The 21,023-nt window shown below is 46.7% G+C and overlaps 1 protein-coding gene across 1 annotated transcript; it reads right to left on the reverse strand.

Moving 5' to 3' along the window:
- Positions 1–470: 470 nt before the first annotated feature.
- On the reverse strand, positions 471–20,074 carry LOC138661894 (zinc finger protein 793-like). The gene is made up of 8 exons (XM_069746850.1): positions 19,861–20,074; positions 9,032–9,415; positions 8,740–8,832; positions 8,070–8,192; positions 5,529–5,655; positions 4,267–4,380; positions 1,932–2,042; positions 471–1,671 (listed from the first exon to the last, which is right to left on the reverse strand). Exons 2-8 carry the CDS (start codon positions 9,407–9,409, stop codon positions 1,022–1,024), a joined length of 1,596 nt encoding a protein of 531 aa, XP_069602951.1. The 5' UTR covers positions 9,410–9,415; positions 19,861–20,074; the 3' UTR covers positions 471–1,021.
- Positions 20,075–21,023: the final 949 nt, after the last annotated feature.

Raw genomic sequence — 21,023 nt, forward strand, 5'->3', positions numbered from 1 at the left:
GTGGATTCCTGGAAATACAATTACAGGTAAGAACTAATTACCGTTTTTTTCTTCTCTGCACAAAATCGCAAAGACATGTCTTATTTTGATCTGAGGGTCTGATTAAAATCGGCAATGCAAGTATATGGGCCATTTTATAACAGCGCGAAAGACAGATTGGGCGATTCTGAACCCAGCGATACCAAATATGTATCCTATAAAAATTCCCGCAACGTGAACCGACCGGCCGAGCCTGAGATCCTCACGAATTCCCACTGGCCATGTGCAGTATTGCACTTCTGCTCTATATAAATGAAGGTGTCTATGCTGTGATACCAGACACAGAAAATGGAGAAGGGTGGCACTTAGGCTCGTTCAGATGTCTGATTTTTGCGTATGAGTTCTATCTGCCATTTTTAAAGGATAGCATTCATACTGCCAAGTGATAGTCTATTGGAGTTGTGGGCATATGTCTTATTTTTTTCTTCTCTGCGCAAAATCGCAAAGACAGGTCTTATTTTGATCCGAGGGTCTGATTAAAATCGGCAATGCAAGTCAATGGATCCATAGAAAATAAAAAGTATATCAGACCGCAATTAGATGACATCTGAGTGTGGTTCGATCTTCACGGACTGACAAAATGGAGAAGGTAGAGAAATTTGTGTTTCTTTTTTCACGTCTCCACGTGCGAGAAAATCGGACGAGACTCGGACCATGCGCCGAGTAAACTCTGATCAGAACAGTCGATCAGTTTTTCTCATACGTGGAAGAAAAACGGATGTCTGAAAGAGCCCTTGTACAAAAAAAAAAAAAAATAGACCTCTTTCCCGAAACTCATACAAAAGTCTATTAGTGTTCAAAGATACAGTGGCGGTACGCTCGCTGGTCAATGGCGGTACCGTATACTAGATCTCCTTACACCCGTCAGACCTTTTTATTGCGCATTTCACCCCCCATTATTTCCAGTTTGGTTTAGGTCTTTGCTAGGTTCTAAAATTCCAAAAAAAGACCCTGCATGTGGTCGGCCGTTCTTGGACAACCATTATCTAGTGTGAGTTCTTTGGTGACGTATGAGACACGACTTCTGGCTGAAGCTTTTGCTGCATTCGTCACATTTGAAGGGTCTCTCCCCCGTGTGGATCCTTTGGTGTTGGATCAGCACAGAGTTTTGGATGAAGCTCTTGTCGCACTCGTTGCACTTGTAAGGCCTCTCCCCCGTGTGTGTTCGCTGGTGGGTGATCAGGTGTGAATTGCGGCTGAAGCTCTTGGAGCAGAGCGTGCACTTGTAGGGTCTCTCCCCGGTGTGAATACGGTGATGCTTAATCAAGTTGGATTTAACCGTAAAGCTTTTATCGCACTCTGAACACTTATACGGTCTTGGCTCCATACATTTGCCATGTTTTGATACCAAGCCGGTACGGGAAAGATTCTTTTCACAAAAGAACCAGCCATATGGACTCTCCATCTGCTGGACCGCCGTGATGGGACCTAAAGTTCTTTCATCAGGACTGAAAGTAGCAAAACCATTAGATGCCATATTTCTTGCTTTCCATTTGGACGTCGGATAAAATTCACCATTTAATCCATCGCTGAAACACTGTGAAAGAGCGTACGTCATGGAGAGAGGTTCCTGCTGTCCATCCAGTAGGTCCATACTGTCGTCTTCAAGGCTCGTTACTATAGGATGGTTATCTGCTGAAACATAAAACATGGACGCTATAGGGAGGTAGAAAGGAGCAAGTCTTACATGTACGCATGGTAATAATACAGTCACGAATAGTACACAACACAAGGCCAGGGGTGGGGACAGTGATTGGCTGCAGCGGTCATGTGTTTATTTTTTTAAACCAGTCTAAGCCTTTAATAAAAGGGGGTGGGGAGGGAAATTCTTAATTTAAAAGACCCCAATGCAAATTTAATTGGTACCTCTGACCAGGTTATTTCTTACTCACATGAGTCTCTGAAACCCTTCATGTCTCCATGCGATTGCAGATCAGCCTTTAAATAGTGATCGGCATCAAATTTACATTTTGATCGGAGCCCATCCTCCTCGTTGGCAGAGACTTGAAAGAAAAAAAAAAAAAGCACAGAGATAATTTTTTTCAGAGTAATTGCTGGTTCTGGGTCACTCAAAAAATACTTGGAATTTAGTCATCACTTTACTTATAAAGCTAGGTTCACATTGCGTTAATGGGATAACGCTAACGGACGGCGTTGCACGGCGAAAATGTCGCAATTAACGCCGTGCAACGGGTCCGTTAGCGCACCCATTGACAGCAATGTGATGTTTGCCTGTAGCGCATCGCTAGCGCATGCCATTTTCGGCACGCGCTAGCGATGTGCCGTGCTTTGTGACGGACCTCGGACGCTGCTTGCAGCGTCCTAGGAGCGTCCGAGGTCCGACCCTCACTAGCGCAGATCGGGGATCTGCGCTAGCGGGGACGGCGAACGCGGCCCCAAAATAAACATTGCGTTAGCGCAATCCACTAGCGCTATGCGCTTAACGGATTGCCTAACGCAATGTGTAACCTAGCCTTAGGGTTGTGGGGAAAAAAGGCAGCGATCCAACAAGTTCAGTCAACCTTTTCTCAATAAATTCTAACTTCTCCATCGCTAAATTATGTGTAAGCCACACAGCCAGTTGCATGTAATCGGGTGATTGGCTTTGAACGGACTCTGGCTTTCCAATATCCTTTTTGGACAGTAAATCACCGTATTTCTCAATATTCTAGGATGCACCTCACTATAAGATGCATTCCAGGATTAGACAGCAGAAAGTCTGCTAACTGCACAATTACACACACACAGCTCTGCTACATGTACATTTACACAGACACACACAGCTCTGCTACATGTACATTTACACAGACACACAGCTCTGCTACATGTACATTCACACACACAGCTCTGCTACATGTACATTTACACAGACACACAGCTCTGCTACATGTACATTTACACAGACACACACAGCTCTGCTACATGTGCATTTACACAGACACACACAGCTCTGCTACATGTGCATTTACACAGACACACACAGCTCTGCTACATGTGCATTACACACACAGCTCTGCTACATGTGCATTACACACACACACACAGTTCTGCTACATGTGCATTTACACAGACACACACAGCTCTGCTACATGTGCATTACACACACAGCTCTGCTACATGTGCATTACACACACACACAGTTCTGCTACATGTACATTTACACACACACAGCTCTGCTACATGTACATTTACACAGACACACAGCTCTGCTACATGTACATTTACACACACACAGCTCTGCTACATGTACATTTACACACACACAGCTCTGCTACATGTACATTTACACACACATAGCTCTGCTACATGTACATTTACACACACATAGCTCTGCTACATGTACATTTACACACACATAGCTCTGCTACATGTACATTTACACAGACACACAGCTCTGCTACATGTACATTTACACAGACACACAGCTCTGCTACATGTACATTTACACACACACAGCACTGCTACATGTACATTTACACACACACAGCTCTGCTACATGAACATTTACACACACATAGCTCTGATACATACACAAGTACACGCTATAAATTACCACATCTTGCAGTTCCTTCCAGGCATCTAACTGATCACATGACATGAAAAGTCCTGGACCCAGTCAGGTGGAAGGTTCTTCAGCTGCTCAGAACGTCGTGGAGCCTCCATGCAGGACCCGCTGACTTCCTCTCCTCTGCTCTACACTGATCACATACATCAGCGTGCAGCAGGAGGAGAGAACAATTCTCTCAGTGGTCAAAATGGACGCTGTGTTATCGTTCTCCTCCATCACAGGAAGCTGCCTCCAAAGTATAAAACAGGCACACTTTTAAGCAAGAGGTTTTTCTTGCTAAAAAGTGCGTTTTATAGTCCAAAGAAAAAAAAATAAAGGAAATTTCTTCACACCTATTTATTAAAATCCAGTAGTCATTATCTATAATCATGTAATCATCTAATTGACCCCTGGAACCAGAATCTAAATTTCAGAACATTTTCCAGAACTGGTGTCAAACTCGTGTGAACAGTCAGACAAAACTAATTTTCTCTTTAGAAAAAAACATTGGTAAGACGTTTAGCTCTGGATGATCCTTAGATATGGTCGATGTAGATGCATCGTTGTCGCTAAAGCAAGGCAGGGATTAATAATTACATTGGGGATTTTGGTTTCCTAAGCATCAATATTTAAAAAAAAAAAAAAACACAAGTGGTCGAGGAAAATTAGGATAAAGTCACCTGTTTTGGTGCCACCCAACTCCTCCAAGTCATCAGAGGAACACTGATCCGTGTAGCGCATGATTTCCTCCTGTTTGATCTTCATTAATATGTTGGGATTGACGGTGGGATAACCTAACGAAAAGCACATATACATCAGCTGAACGTGACGAGAGAGAAATGCTTCATTGTTGGAGACCTCGGTGATATCTTGAGAAGACAATGAATCTCCGGCAGCCGTCTCGCCCCATATGTGGTTTTTATGTTTCGCTGTAACCCCGTCACCATCAACATCTACATTTTAGAGCCTTTCTCCAAAAAGATAAGAAAAGGCCATCAAGAGGCCCTCATACAAATTAGATATAGTCAGCAAATTTGACTATTGTGGCACGACCGGACAACTGTCTAATATGTACGTAGGTGTTACGGCTCTCAACTATAAGGGGAAAGGAGGAGCGGGCACGTTGGGTTTCACTCTACCCCATCCTTTATTCCCATCGGCTGACAACTATCTAAGGCAAATGTCCACCCTTAGGGTGGGTGCAGATGACCGTAAATTCTTTCGTGTGAGAGAATCGGGCCGATTGCTCAAATGACACTCTGCAAAGTGTGATCCAATTCTCTTGGATGAGGAGAAGATGGAAAAACAAAAAATGATCCATCGTCTTCACTCTATCAGTGCGCGATGGTTTCCAATGACTCATTGACTTGCATGGCCCAGTGCGGTCCGAATATTAACAACTTGGACATGCACGGCCCCATAGAATAACATTGGTCCGAGTGTGATCCGATGTTGTGTTGGTGGATGGATCACAATAATACGGTGATGGGAGTGAGCCCTAATACTAGGAAATAAAGACAAGTGATATCGCAATGAATCCAGATAACCTCCCTCTAGGTCTAGTGACTTAACCCCCATCATGTTGGCGCTCCTCCATTTTTTAAATTTTGCTTTTCTCCTACACTTCTTCCAAGAGTAAGCCATGACTTGAGGGCTTGTTCTATTGTAGTTTTAAATGGAAATGAATTTTACCATTTAAGGTTTAAAAAAAAATAAAAAAATAAAATGAGGGAGAAGGAAAAAAAAAAATTGAAAAAAAAAAAAAAGCACAATTCCGTAATTATTTTTGGGTTTTGCTTATACAATTATGGTGAAAATATGATATAAAATTCCACAGCCAGAATATTGATGGGACCAAGCTTTAGACATGCAAAAAAACAAAAACATTTGATGCTGGAATGCCCCTTTACTTTTATTGCGGCTATTACACTGTTGTTCTTACCAAGTGATATTAAAGCTTCGTAGTTCTCCTTCATCATGTTCTTGTAGAGATCTCTTTGCCATTCCTCCAGCATTTCCCACTCCTCGTCCGAGAAATAAACCGCGATCCGATTCAGAGTGGCCGGGGTCTGAAACAGACATTTATGAAGGTCCGCACTGCGATACGTCCATCCCATGGTTATACCACCCCTATGGGTCCCTACCACAGCGGGCGCCATTGGTGCACCAGTCATACAATACAGCCAGAATTAAAGTGCGCACCCAACGACAAGACTGGTGAGCCCCTATAAGAACCCCTAAAAATAGGGAGAAAACCAGGTGGGAAAGCAGGAGGGTGTGCGGTCAACGACGGTACAGAAATTAAAGAGGAGCGAAAATCTGATCACAGTAGGCGGAGATTTACCAATTTTAAAGGCATAACTGGTGCATTTCACGCTGACAATCTTCAGTTTAAAGGGGTTTTAGAAAAGTGGAACCCAGACGCTTCCTGTAACGTAAAATAACAGAGACAGACAGTACTCATGCTCCCCTGCTCCAGCATCGGTCAATGTGTTTAGCTGCAGCGGTGACGCTACAACTACAGTAAGCATAACCACTGCAGCCAAACACTGAGCTAAACGGCACAGGTCGCTGAGCTCAGTGATTGGCTGCAGTGTTGATGTTCTCTGTCTAAATTAGGTCACCAATGCAGTCAAAAAACAAAGACTGGAGCAATGGTTGAGTAAGAAAGGGTAAAATAGGGAGGATTTGATTTTTTTTTTTCCCCTAAGGGAACTTAAACCTGCGGTCTAGTGCTATAGAAAAGGAAAACGTTCCAGCTTCTGTTAAAAAATATAAAATATAATAATATTAATAAAATATATAAATATTAAATAATATTACAAATTTGATCTTTAAAAACCTATTCCTAGAAAATATGACGTAGGGAGACCGGAAGTACAAAGTTAACGAGTTTCGAATGCAATCCGGCATTCTTTGCCAAAGCCCTTGCTCTATATACCGCAATATAATGGGATTTCTCCACTGATAACACTCTCAACCCCTCGACAGGAGAGATCAGGGAAAAAAGGATCAGGCATGTTGGATTTCAGGATGCCCAATACTTTGTTTTCACAGGGGAAAAGTTTCCTTCACAGGGGTCTGACAGCACCTTATTCCCCTTGCTCATTGAGAACACGTGCATGCTTGGCCTCAGGGAAAATCCATTAGCGGGTCCATCACCAAATTTTATAATACAAAGTACGCAGGCAATGAAATCGATCTTAGACCTCATGAGACTGGTGTACTTGCTGTTAAAATCTATATTAGGACAGCAGTGTAATCCTTTAGACTATCTCCACCCACATTGCCTAACTGACAGCTCTGTTGTGAATTCCGCTCTTGGGCTCCCTCCGGTGGTTGTAAGTGGCACTTTTGTGAGTTCTGCTCTTGGGCTCCCTCCGGTGGTTTTAAGTGGAATGGCTGCTCCTTGGATTTAGCAGTCTACAGCTGCTTCCACTGATTGTCTTTCTGCTCGGCTATTTATGCCTAGCTCTTCCCTTCAGCCAGTGCCACTTGTCAATGGTTCCTGGTTGGATTCACATCTCTCTTGGATTTCCCTGATATCCTGACCAGTTCAGCAAAGATAAGTCCTTGCTTTGCTCTTTTCTGTCCACATGTTGTGGACTTATTCGTTCTGTGCATTCTATGTTTTGTCCAGCTTGTCAGTATGAATTAATTCAGTTAAGCTGGAAGCTCTGGGAAGCAGATTTACCCTCCACACCTTTAGTCAGGTGTGGAGATTTTTGTAAACTCTGTGTGGATTTTTGTAGTTTTTAATACTGACCGCACAGTATTTTATCCTGTCCTATCTAGCTAGACTGGCCTCCCGTGCTACATCCTGGTTTCATTCTGTGTATGTCTATTCCCTCTCCACTCACAGTCATTACTTGTGGGGGGCTATCTATCCTTTGGGGATTTTCTCTGAGGCAAGATAGTTTTCCTGTTTCTATCTTTAGGGGTAGTTAGTTCTCAGGCTGTGACGGGATGCCTAGGGAGTGACAGGAGCATCCCACGGCTACTTCTAGTGTTGTGTTGAGCTTAGGGACTGCGGTCAGTACAGGTACCACCTCCTTCAGAGCTCGTCCCATGTTGCTCCTAAACCACCAGGTCATAACAGATCCTCAGTGCCCCTCCTCCCTGCTGAGACGTCACACTGCTCAGTACAAGCTGCAGCTGTCAGACTAGGTGGGAGGAGACTAAATAAATCGGACTCATGAGCGCTTTCACTCTACAGATGGACTCAAAATCATTCTAATATTAGGATTATACAGCAAACGTACCATGGTTTCTCAAAGTAATTACAACTGCCTCATCAGGTGTAAGATATTTTGATAATGTATGCAGTTTGTATAGTGAAATCTAGTGACAGATTCACTTTCATGAGAGAACAACACACTTGCTCACCCACTTTAGGACTGTATGATGGGCCATGACTACTTACGGTCGGAGAATACAGGAGACAGCGCATTCTTACTATTAGAAGCACATCAGGCGGACTTACCTTTCTCTGCAATGCTCTGGGAACAGGGCTGAATCTGTCCTTCAGAAACTGGGACTTCAGAGGAAGGAGTTTTCTTCTCCAGAGCTGGAGTTTTCGTGGACGTTCGTGTCCTGGGTCCTCCTCCTGTATTATAAGACAGAGGATTTTTCAGCCATGGTAACCAACTGGAGCACCGCAATTATGTCATGGGAATCCAGTGCATGCCTGTACTGCTATCTACTATTTATATGCTGCTATCAGAGATCCATCAGCATCTAAATAGTTAATAGCAGCGACCGGAGTTCAGCTGTGGCTGCCGGTAGGGACAGATGCCAGCTACGTAAGAGCTTCTGAGACCTCTCCACGCACTGTGACCACGGCGCTGATGAACACGGGCATCAATGTGACCTAAGTGATTAACGCGACTCATACGCCTTATTGGTGTATTGCCTGGAGGAGATGTCCCAGTTTTGGAGTCATCCAGACGTCTATACATCATGTTCCGAGTACAACTGGCTGTGGGTCTCTTGACAGGAACGTGACAACCTCATAGGCATAAATAAGGCTGTTGAGTTTGGGTCAGGAGAACCGCAGGCGGTCGCTACATCATGGCTCATAGACCGAAGTCTGAATTCGGCCTTAGGCGTTATATTTTGGGCTAGAAGAAGTCATATCAATTGTTCTCAAGTACCGTTAGTGCCGCAGAATCCTGGGATGTGGACGGACTGGTTGTCTCTTCTATTAGTCTAGGTCGCTTCTGCTGCTCAAGAAGATTGTCCAAAAGCTGAAAAAAAATGTAACGGTAAAATAAACACATGACAAGTGTGCTACTGAAATGAGCCAGTCAGCCAACCTCCTCCGTCACAGAGATCGGGAAAATGTTTTTCTCCTGTGCAGAGACCAACGCTTACCGTAAGTAGAGATGTTGGGACTCAAATCTGGATGTTGACCAAGGTGATCTACACACAAGACACAATCATTACCTGCTTCCGTTCATGAATCTTCAGGTGTTGAGCCGCCTGTCTACGTAGCTTCGAAGCTCCGGTCAGGAAGAGAGTTGGAACCGCACTCGCTTTTAATTTCCGTCTCGTTCGTTTGTGGTTCGGTTCAGATGGAATCAGAGGCGAATCGCCGGCCATCTCAAACATGTCTTCCTCAAAATGCTCGGAGCAAAGAACAAAGTGTCCCGGGTTCTTCAGCAATGTGTCCCGTACAAACTCCTGCACGTTGCCTACATCGGTGCGGCTGTGATGTATCCAGGTTTCTGCAAGAGGCAGCTCCTTGGGAAAAGAGTGCATGGAGACCGCCGAGGGCAGCTTCCCACTATGGTTGGTGCAGCCGTAGGCAAAACAGTGCGGCATTTCCACCTAGGAAGACAACACAGCGATGAAGGTAAAAAGACAAATTTGGATCAATTTGGTCCCGTACATGGATTATGTCGCGGCAGCACACCCAGTTATGCTGCTAATAATGATTTGCATGCTGGCATAAACTATGCGATCAGTTAACGAATGAGCACTTTGGTTATTCCAGGCAGGATGACAAGCGTGGGATGGGAATACCTCTTTAAAAGGGAATCTCTCAGCAGCTATGTAATCTGACAATGATGTAGTGAAATAGATCCTGATTGCAGTGATGTGTCACTTAGGTTACTGGGTGCAGGAGTTGTGATACAAATTCAGAGCTCTGCTGCAGATCTAGCAGAGCACTAAATTCTGAGCGGTGTATAACCCTGCCCACACCACTGTCAATATACAGTGTACACAGAAATGTGTCAGTCAGCGGTGGGGCGTGGTTGGACCAGGAGGCACGATGCACCTAGTCTTCTAGTGATAATTTCCCACCGATACACTGATTGTATTGATACAGCAACACACAGCCTAGTAAGTGACATCGCTGGAATCAGGGTCTCCGTCCCTACACGAGGCTGATCTTGGATTTCATAAAAAAAAAAAAAACTGCTGAGATTCCCTTTATAAGTCTTTTTTTCATTGACCCAATATATTTTCTATAACAAAATGCAGCAACTCTCCAGTCTTGAAGTATCAATAGGAGTGTACAGCTCAAACACAGACTTATTCATCATCATAGCTACAGACTACAAATGAGTGTATTCTGATCCCGCAGTCAGGTAAAACATCGCCATGATCGCCGATATAGAGAGTGGTAAGATATCTAACAACAACTGTGTTTTATACTGCAGCGGTGCTCCAGGTGCGCCGAACGTCTGTGGAGAAAATCTAATCTACCCAAAGATTTCATCCATTATAAGTTCATGCTAAAGACATACAATTCTGCCCTTCACCTCTCCAAACAAACCTATTTCAACACCCTCATCACCTCCCTGTCCAATAACCCTAAACGTCTCTGACACGTTCCAGTCCCTACTCAACCCAAGAGAGCAGGCCCCAACCACGGATCTCCGTGCTGACGATCTGGCCAATTACTTCAAAGAAAAAATTGACCACATTCGACAGGAAATCATCTCCCAATCTCTTCATACCATGCACTGTCCTCCCTCCCCCACTGCATCTAGTTCACTCTCTGACTTTGAAGCAGTTACAGAAGAAGAAGTAAGCAGGCTCCTTGCATCTTCTCGCCCGACCACTTGCACCAGTGACCCCATTCCGTCACATCTCCTCCAGTCCCTTTCCCCGGCTGTCACCTCTCACCTAACAAAAATATTCAACCTTTCCCTCACTTCCGGTATTTTTCCCTCCTCATTTAAGCATGCCATCATACATCCATTACTTAAAAAACCATCCCTCGATCAAAACTGTGCCGCTAATTATAGACCTGTCTCTAATCTTCCCTTCATCTCTAAACTCCTCGAACGTCTGGTCCACTCCCGTCTTACCCGCTATCTCTCAGATAACTCTCTTCTCGACCCTCTTCAATCTGGTTTCCGCTCTTTACACTCTACTGAAACTGCCCTCATTAAAGTCTCTAATGACCTACTAACAGCTAAATCTAATGGTCACTACTCCATGCTAATTCTCTTGGATCTCTCTGCAGCATTTGACACTGTGGATCATCAGCTCCTCCTCACTATGCTCCGCTCCTTCGGCCTCAAGGACACCGTTCTCTCCTGGTTCTCCTCCTATCTCTCTGACCGATCCTTCACTGTATGTTTTGCTGGTTCCTCCTCCTCTCACCTTCCCCTTACTGTTGGGGTTCCTCAAGGATCAGTCCTAGGCCCCCTCCTCTTCTCGTTGTATACTGCCCCTATTGGACAAACAATCAGTAGATTTGGTTTCCAGTACCATCTCTATGCTGACGACACCCAATTATACACTTCTTCTCCTGATATCACACCGACCTTTTTAGAAAACACCAGTGATTGTCTTACCGCTGTCTCTAACATCATGTCCTCCCTCTATCTGAAACAGAACCTGTCGAAAACTGAACTCCTAGTGTTTTCTCCCTCTATTAACCTACCTTTGCCTGACATTGCCATCTCCGTGTGCGGTTCCACCATTACTCCAAAGCAACATGTCCGCTGCCTTGGGGCCATACTTGATTCCGAGCTTTCATTCACCCCCCACATCCGATCACTGGCTCGCTCTTCTTACCTGCATCTCAAAAACATTTCTAGAATTCGCCCTTCTCTTACTTTCGACTCTGCAAAAACTCTTACTGTTTCACTTATTCATTCTCGTCTGGACTATTGCAACTCTCTACTAATCGGCCTCCCTCTTACCAAACTCTCCCCGCTCCAATCTGTCCTGAATGCTGCTGCCAGGATCATATTCCTCACCAACCGTTACACCGATGCCTCTACCCTGTGCCAGTCATTACACTGGTTACCCATCCACTCCAGAATCCAGTACAAAACTACTACCCTCATCCACAAAGCACTCCATGGCTCAGCACCACCCTACATCTCCTCCCTGGTATCAGTCTACCACCCTACCCGTGCCCTCCGCTCCGCTAATGACCTCAGGTTAGCATCCTCAATAATCAGAACCGCCCACTCCCGTCTCCAAGACTTTACACGTGCTGCGCCGATTCTTTGGAATGCACTACCTAGGTTAATACGATTAATCCCCAATCCCCACAGTTTTAAGCGTGCCCTAAAAACTCATTTGTTCAGACTGGCCTACCGCCTCAACGCATTAACCTAACGATCCCTGTGTGGCCTATCACAAAAAAAAAAAAAAAAAAAACATAATCAGGTTCCTCGCATCATGTTCTCATACACTTTATGCAGTATTAGCCCTCTGTGTCTGTACTGCTACATACTTAGGTAGTTAACTGGTGCATGCAGCTTTACATGAACACCTGAGCCTTACACTATAGCTGGTCCGAATAACTAAAGCAATTGTTACCATCCACCTCTCGTGTCTCCCCTTTTCCTCATAGTTTGTAGCTTGCGAGCAGGGCCCTCATTCCTCCTGGTATCTGTTTTGAACTGTATTTCTGTTATGCTGTAATGTCTATTGTCTGTACAAGTCCCCTCTATAATTTGTAAAGCGCTGCGGAATATGTTGGCGCTATATAAATAAAATTATTATTATTATTACTAAATGTCAACCCTTTATGATGCAACTACACAGGGTTTGTTTGTCTTTGGGAACCCTGTGAGTCAGCGCGCGAGCCACAGAACAAGCGAGAGAGAGAGAGCGCGCGAGCCACAGAACAAGCGAGAGAGAGAGAGCACGCGAGCCACAGAACAAGCGAGAGAGAGAGAGCGCGCGAGCCACAGAACAAGCGAGAGAGAGAGAGCGCGCGAGCCACAGAACGAGCGAGAGAGAGAGAGCGCGCGAGCCACAGAACAAGCGAGAGAGAGAGAGCACGCGAGCCACAGAACAAGCGAGAGAGAGAGAGCGCGCGAGCCACAGAACAAGCGAGAGAGAGAGAGCGCGCGAGCCACAGAACAAGCGAGAGAGAGAGAGAGCGCGCGAGCCACAGAACAAGCGAGAGAGAGAGAGCGCGCGAGCCACAGAACAAGCGAGAGAGAGAGAGCGCGCGAGCCACAGAACAAGCGAGAGAGAGAGAGCGCGCGAGCCACAGAACAAGCGAGAGAGAGAGAGCGCGCGAGCCACAGAACAAGCGAGAGAGAGAGAGCGCGCGAGCCACAGAACAAGCGAGAGAGAGAGAGCGCGCGAGCCACAGAACGAGCGAGAGAGAGAGAGCGCGCGAGCCACAGAACGAGCGAGAGAGAGAGAGCGCGCGAGCCACAGAACGAGCGAGAGAGAGAGAGCGCGCGAGCCACAGAACGAGCGAGAGAGAGAGAGCGCGCGAGCCACAGAACGAGCGAGAGAGAGCGCGCGAGCCACAGAACGAGCGAGAGAGCGCGCGAGCCACAGAACGAGCGAGAGAGAGCGCGAGCCACAGAACGAGCGAGAGAGAGCGCGAGCCACAGAACGAGCGAGAGAGAGCGCGAGCCACAGAACGAGCGAGAGAGAGCGCGAGCCACAGAACGAGCGAGAGAGAGCGCGAGCCACAGAACGAGCGAGAGAGAGCGCGAGCCACAGAACGAGCGAGAGAGAGCGCGAGCCACAGAACGAGCGAGAGAGAGCGCGAGCCACAGAACGAGCGAGAGAGAGCGCGAGCCACAGAACGAGCGAGAGAGAGCGCGAGCCACAGAACGAGCGAGAGAGAGCGCGAGCCACAGAACGAGCGAGAGAGAGCGCGAGCCACAGAACGAGCGAGAGAGAGCGCGAGCCACAGAACGAGCGAGAGAGAGCGCGAGCCACAGAACGAGCGAGAGAGAGCGCGAGCCACAGAACGAGCGAGAGAGAGCGCGAGCCACAGAACGAGCGAGAGAGAGCGCGAGCCACAGAACGAGCGAGAGAGAGCGCGAGCCACAGAACGAGCGAGAGAGAGCGCGAGCCACAGAACGAGCGAGAGAGAGCGCGAGCCACAGAACGAGCGAGAGAGAGCGCGAGCCACAGAACGAGCGAGAGAGCGCGAGCCACAGAACGAGCGAGAGAGAGCGCGAGCCACAGAACGAGCGAGAGAGAGCGCGAGCCACAGAACGAGCTAGAGGACAAGCGACAGAGTGAGCTAGAGGGCGAGCAAGCGATAATCTCTGTTTATCTCGACAAATGAGCTAAAATAAAAAAGGGGAATAAACAGAAAAATAAATAAACTGATCTGGTCCACAGAAGATGCCAAATATAACAAAATGGCCTTGTAATTGGAGCAGCGGCCTCCGCCAGCTGTGTGCGCCAGGTCCCACATTCCAGACGCATTAGGTGTCCGGATCCTTCTCCCCCGTTATGGGTCCAGGAATAAGCAGCTCGGAGAATTAGCGGTGACGTGTCCAGAGGCAATGTATCTGCATGTTTGGTGCCGACCTCCTGACACCGGGTCTCATGCTGCAGACAGACACTGGACACATCACAGGACTCCAGGGAAAGAGGAGTCAGACGTGGAGGGAGATCTCATGACCGGCCATCATTTCACACAGGAAGCGCCGAGATACTCACTGAATGCGACTGGAAGATTTAGGGTATGTTCACACGTTCAGGATTTCCATCCTTTTTTTTTCAGGACAGTTTTTTTTAAAAAACTGCAGCTCTTGGCAGAAAACGCAGGTCCTTTTTTTGTCCTTTTTTGATGCGTTTTTGATGCGTTTTTTGATGCGTTTTTTGATGCGTTTTTTTTATCCTTTTTTTACTGTGTGTTTCCTAGGAAGCTTTTTAGGGCTAAAATGGCTGAAAATACCTAACCCTACCCCTAACCCTACCCCTACCCCTACCCCTAACCCTAACCCTATTCTAACCTTAGTGAAAAAAAAAAAAAAAAATTCTTAATTTTTTTTTATTGTCCCTACCAATGGGGGTGACAAAGTGGGGGGGTGTCATTTACTATTTTTTTATTTTGATCACTGAGATATAACCTATCTCAGTGATCAAAATGCACTTTGGAGCGAATCTGCCGGCCGGCAGATTCGGCGGGCGCACTGCGCATGCGCCCGCCATTTTGCAAGATGGCGGCGCCCAGGGAGAAGACGGCCGGACGGACACCGGGACGCCGGGTAAGTATAAGGGGGGGAGATTAGGGCACGGGGGGGGGCATCGGAGCACTGGGGGGGGGGCATCGGAGCACGGGGGGGGGGGGCATCGGAGCACGGGGGGGCAGCCACACTCCGCCCACGCACTTCCGCCCGCTCCCCCGCACTTCCTGCTGCAGCGGTTCTGCACATCAAATCGCAGTAAAACCCGCAGATATATTTTTGATCTGCGGGTTTTACTGCGATTTTGACCTCACAATGGAGGTCTATGGGTGCAGAACCGCTGCGGTTCAGGAAGAAGAATTGACATGCTCCTTTTTTCCGGGAGCTATTCAGCGCGTCTTTTTTTTTACAATTTCCGGACCATGTGCACAGTGTGTCCTGTTTTCCATAGGGTACAGTGTACTGTACCCTGCATGGAAAACAGCTGCGGAACCGCAGCCGCAAAACCGCCGCGGTTCCGCGGTAAAAAACGCACTGTGTGAACATGGCCTTAGGCTATGTGCACACGTTGCGGATTAGGTTTAGGAATTTCTGGTGCGGACTCTGCCTCTCCTGGCAGAAAACACACCTGCGGATTTGTCGCGTATTTTGTGCAGTTCCGCAGCGTTTTTTGTGCGTTTTTGCTGCGGTTTTCTTGCGGATTTGCTGCGTCTTTTACCCCTGCGGTTTTCTATAATGGAATGGGTACAAAAACGCTGAAGATTTTTTTTTTCTCATTGATTTACATTGTACTGTAAATCAATTGCTGATCTGCAGCGTTTCTGCACCTCAAAAAAACGCTGCGGATCCGCAGAGAATCCGCAATGTGTGCACATACCCTAAGGCTATGTGCAGACGTTGCGGATTCGGAGCGTTTTTTGAAGTGCAGAAACGCTGCAGATCAGCAATTGATTTACAGTGCAATGTAAATCAATGAGAAAAAAAAAAAAAAAGAGCTGTGCACACTTTGCGGAAAACCCGCTGCGGTTTAAAAGAAGTAGCGACAAATGAGACAAATCCATAGGTGCGTTTTCTGCCAGGAGAGGCAGAATCCGGACCAGAAATTCCTAAGCCTAATCCGCAATGTGTGCACACAGCCTAAAGGGGCGATCCGAGATCCTATTTCCACATCACACACGGTGCAATAATACACCACAGACCCTTCATTACTGACTACTGTGAATATTCCGATCTCCCGGCTTTTATTTTTTTTTTACCTGCCCCGATACTTTTGTCCTGCTCTTAAAGAAAATGCGTCTGCAGGTTTTTGCTATGTAATCTGACTGCAGAAAGAGGTAGAGGCAGAGACCCTGATTCCAGTGATGTGTCACAGTTTTCTGTGTGCAGCAGAAACAATCACGGTTTTCTCTGCTGCAGATCTAGCAGAGCTCTGAATATGCTGAGCTGTGTATAACCTCACCCACACCACTGATTGGGCAGCTTTCTGTGACAAGACACCTAGCCTTCTAGTAATAACGTCCTGCTAATAAAACACTGATTTTATTAAAACCACAAAATACAGCCCTGTACCTGGCACATCGCTGGAATCAGGGTCTCAGTCCCTACATCATGCTGATCTTTAGATTATTTAGATTATTGTACTTGTTTTATTATGTATACCCCTCCTCACATGTAAAGCGCCATGGAATAAATGGCGCTATAATAATAAATAATAATAATAATAATAATCTTAGATTACATAGCAAAAACCTGCTGACAGATTCCCATTCCGTCTCAAAACTACATTTTGCAGGAATCTGCTCTTCCTGTCACTTGCTCTGCGGACAGCAGCATCCCTCCCCATCTTCAGCTTCGATGCACAGAGCTCTGCTGCTTTATTTCATTTAGTAGGAAGGTTGTACTGTTCATATTACAGAACCAGTAACCTCGTCAACCAATACTGCAAATTTTAAAGGGGCGTTTCAAAAAAAATTAGACAGACACTATCCATTAAAAAAAGGACCCCCAAATCAGGAAAGTGGACCTTTGGACTTTGAAAATGGGACACCGCAAATCCCCATCTTGAGCAGAATGGAAGTGCACATGCTTGGCTTTTGGACTGCAGGAACCAGCGGATCACAGCACTCCATTTTATCCAGCAGTCTCATACACAATGAGAGTTGAATAGGTCAAGTATCCGCTCCATACAAGATGGGGCTCCGCAGAACCATGTGACTGGTAACGGAATCCTATAGACAGAGCATAAATTTCAGTTTTGGAAATGACTCTTTAAATGGAATCTGTCAGCAGAAAAATGACCGTTCAAACCAAGCACAAGCGTCAGGTGCACCCTTGGTGTGGCCGAGCAGTTCAGTGCAGCAGTTCAGTGCACCTTGGCACAAATCTTTCTCCCCCCCCCCCCCCAATTTGGCTCCTGTAACGCCGGAGCGAGTTATTATTAAAGAGGAGGAAAAGATAGGAATGTGCACTGGACTGCTCAGCCACACCAAGGGTGCCCCGAGCGCACGTGCTTAGTTTGAACAGTCATCCTGTGCTGACAGATTCCTTTAAAAGAATTGTACTAAAAATGCAAGCTATTACCCTTCCTCAGAGCAGGTGCTAACCTGCTGACAGCCGGGATCCAACCAACTCTAGACTAATGGTTGAGCACGCACAGTGCCCGTCCATCCACTGTCTATTGGACTGCAGAGTACAGCTTTTACAGCAGTGCCATAGACAATGAAGAGCCCCATTTTCGAGATCCATGAGGGCAACCGGGATTCCAGAAGTTGATCTTCCCACCACTGCTTGGATACATGTGATCAAGTACTAAAATATGAAAGGTCTGCGGGCACACCCCCCGATCCAGACCCACGAAACGGACCCCGATGCTAAGCTGAAAATGGCGACTATTTCACGAGAGGCGAACAATGAAGCGCTCCCCGTGTATTATGACAGCTGCAGACCCCCATTGTACGCCACCTACTGTGATAATCTCCTGCGGAGATCAGAGCCACCCCACCACGGCCGCACCTCGCTCCATCTGCCAGCACGGCGAGCCCCCCGTCCATGTCTCCTACGCTTACTGGATTCCTATAGTGACTCATACACTGACAATTAATGCCGGTAATCTGTCCTGACGAACCTTCAGATATTCTGCACAAAGACCCATGACAGATTGCCCGAGGATAAAGGAATGCCTGCCGCAACCTGCGGACTAATCCCTGGGCCTTCCCCTTTAATCGGAGTCTTGGCAGATTATTTAGTCACCTCCTTGCTGCTAGGAAAAGCCTACAAGCTATTGTAGGGGTCAGATAAATCCAGCTTGTGATGATCGCCCATTTACACATATAGCAAAAAGACTGGAACCTTAAAGGGGTTGTCCAGATTTGTGACAAAAGTCTATGCGACTGCAGACCTCTGAATGCTCAAAGCATTAGATCCGCGCGCTGTCAGGATTCTCCGCTGCACAAACAACATGCACACTCCCGGCAACATTCAGACTAGACGTGCGAAGCTTTGCTCACTAGGAGTTAAGCAAGTCTAGTTGGAATGTGGCCGAGTGTCTGAAAATGGCAGACGTGCATTTACCTGCCTTTTACAGGTTTTTGTTTCCATGCACATTCAACCTTGATGTCGTCATATGTTGAGAGGAACTCGGAGAAAAAGAAAAAACAGTTACAATCGCACCCATGACTCAATCTGAATGAGCTCCCTGATGGATTCTCAGTTTACTCATTCTGCAGCCAGCAATAGTTAACGCAGCAGAGATGCTATAGAAGGCAAACAGTGCAACATTTAGAATGAAACATGGTTACAAAAGATATTTTTCGCCCAAATTACAGTATATGCATTAACATTAAAAAAAAAGTCACCAAACATGAAAGACCCCTTGAAGCTAATTTTGCCGGCAGGATAGCTTCAATTTGATTAAAAACGAAGTCGCGCCTTCAGAAGCGTATAACATGGCGGAGTGCTGTGTGATGTTTTATCGCATAGCACTCGGCCCAGTGCAGATCTGCAATTATTTTCTCATGCCGATTCGTAATGACAGTGGCGGCGAGTGGCTCTGATATTCAATGACGCGCACCCATCCAAGGTCTACGAGTGTGACTAAAACACCAGATTGCACTCTGATGCCATCCGAGTGCAGTTACTACAGAAAGCGAATGAAGAAAGTGGAGAAGTTACTTTCTCCGTCTCCTCCGCGCACGTGCTCCCATGTTATCACACCGGAGGATCGGAGCACAGCGCACTGACACTGGGAGAGGATTTGTATGATCGGCCCCGATTCCCTCGTATGTCTCGCAGCATAATGTAAGTGAACGGGGCGACATTATGACCCGCACGGTAACGCAATATGTTGTAAGAAGTCAGAACCGGGTGGAATTTTTTTTCGCTCCATTTTTTAGTACTTGTACTTCGCAGGTCGAAATGTCGTCCCATTCATTTCCATTATGATCTGTGACTGCGCAGAGTGTGTTGCGGAGCAGCCCAAAATCTACAAAAAAAGGGATGATGGGAGTCAGCAACTGCAAAAATAGCAATCCCCCAATATAAATGCATCAAATCCTCATCCCTTTAAATGCGGGCGCGATCCACTTGCCCTGGAGACTGGGCTCCAACATGTAAGCGATCCAGGCATTGCAAAACTACAACTCCCAGCATACAACGCAAATTAAAAACAGCATTTTTTTTTAATTAAATCCCCACTAAAAAAAACAAAAGCATGCTGGGAGTTGTAGTTCTACAACAGCTAACAAGCCAAAGGTTTAAAATAAATCCCCTACTAGAAAGGCATGCTGGTTCTTGTAGTTCAGCTGAAAAGCAACAGATTGATGACCCCTGTGGGACTACAAGTTACAGCATGCCCTACAAGTATTTGACAGATCCATTTTCCGAACAGTTGCCCCTGCCCCTTGGTCTCACCTGGGGGCTGCAGACACTCCTCTATAGACCACCCTCTACGTCTCCCTGCGGGGGCTGCACCCTGCTGCCATCACTGCTCACGCTCCATACGTGTCTCCCCTACAGGCTCCGCACTTCCCAGCAGACAGCGCGCCGTCACAGCTCGCCCCCTGCAGGGACATGCCGGGACGCAGCCTCCATTGTTGCTCCCGTCTCCAGGACTGAGGAGGAGGAGGAGCACGGCCCCCGCCGCGGCTACACTGTATTGTTATTGCAAAAAAGACTAGCGATCGGAAACGGAAGCAAGAATTAAAAAAGTGTCCAATCACAATAAAGAAGCCATGTGATTGACAGATAAAGCAGCCAATCAAAATCAAGACTGCGATCAATGTGAGTGCCGCCAAGTCTTGTCATAAGAGAAAATTGCTAGCCGAGGGGAGATTTGTTATCAACCAATTAGCGACGCCGGATACGACGACGTCACAATGGGAAGGCGTGTTTATGGGCGTATACATATAATGATTGACAATTGAATGGGCGGGGAGAGTAATATGGTGCGGCCTGTGGGGGCGGAGCTGTTAATTAAAACATGACTCCACCCATATTTAGTTTTTGCTGACAGAGGACGTCGCGCAACAGTCCTGCAATTATCCCGTTTTTTCCCTTCCCTTCCATTCTTCCATGAGCTGTGACTTTTTCAGGACTTGTTTTTGAGGGTCGAGTTGTAGCTTTCAATTCCACCATTATTCTGCGGATTTTGTTTTTACTGCGTCCATTGTACGGTACAGATGAGCTGACAGCACAATTCTCCATGGCGAGAACAAATCTATATGGGCTTACTATTTTAGCGGCTTTAAAAAAATCAGAAATGTGTATATATATATACTAGCTATTGAACCCGTTCTACGCCCGGGTGGCGAGCATTTATATTGGTATATGGTCTCCATCCTGGTATGTGCTGCTCCATCCTGCGTCCCCGTCCTGTCATGTGCTGCTCCATCCTGCGTCCCCATCCTGTCATGTGCTGCTCCATCCTGCATCCCGATCCTGTCATGTACTGCTCCATCCTGCGTCCCCATACTGTCATGTGCTGCTCCATCCTGCGCCCCCATCCTGTCATGTGCTGCTCCATCCTGCATCCCGATCCTGTCATGTGCTGCTCCATCCTGCGTCCCCATCCTGTC

This window comes from Ranitomeya imitator, chromosome 2 (assembly GCF_032444005.1).
Source record: "Ranitomeya imitator isolate aRanImi1 chromosome 2, aRanImi1.pri, whole genome shotgun sequence".
NCBI classification, from domain to species: Eukaryota; Metazoa; Chordata; class Amphibia; order Anura; family Dendrobatidae; genus Ranitomeya; species Ranitomeya imitator.

Coding starts and splice junctions, on each gene's coding strand:
- LOC138661894 (XM_069746850.1), bottom strand. CDS start 9,409: ATGCCGCACTGTTTTGCCTACGGCTGCACCAACCATAGTGGGAAGCTG. Junction 8,193..8,739: donor AGGATTCTGCGGCACTAACG/GTACTTGAGAAC, acceptor CTTATAATACAG/GAGGAGGACCCAGGACACGA. Junction 5,656..8,069: donor CCAGAGCATTGCAGAGAAAG/GTAAGTCCGCCT, acceptor TGTCTGTTTCAG/ACCCCGGCCACTCTGAATCG.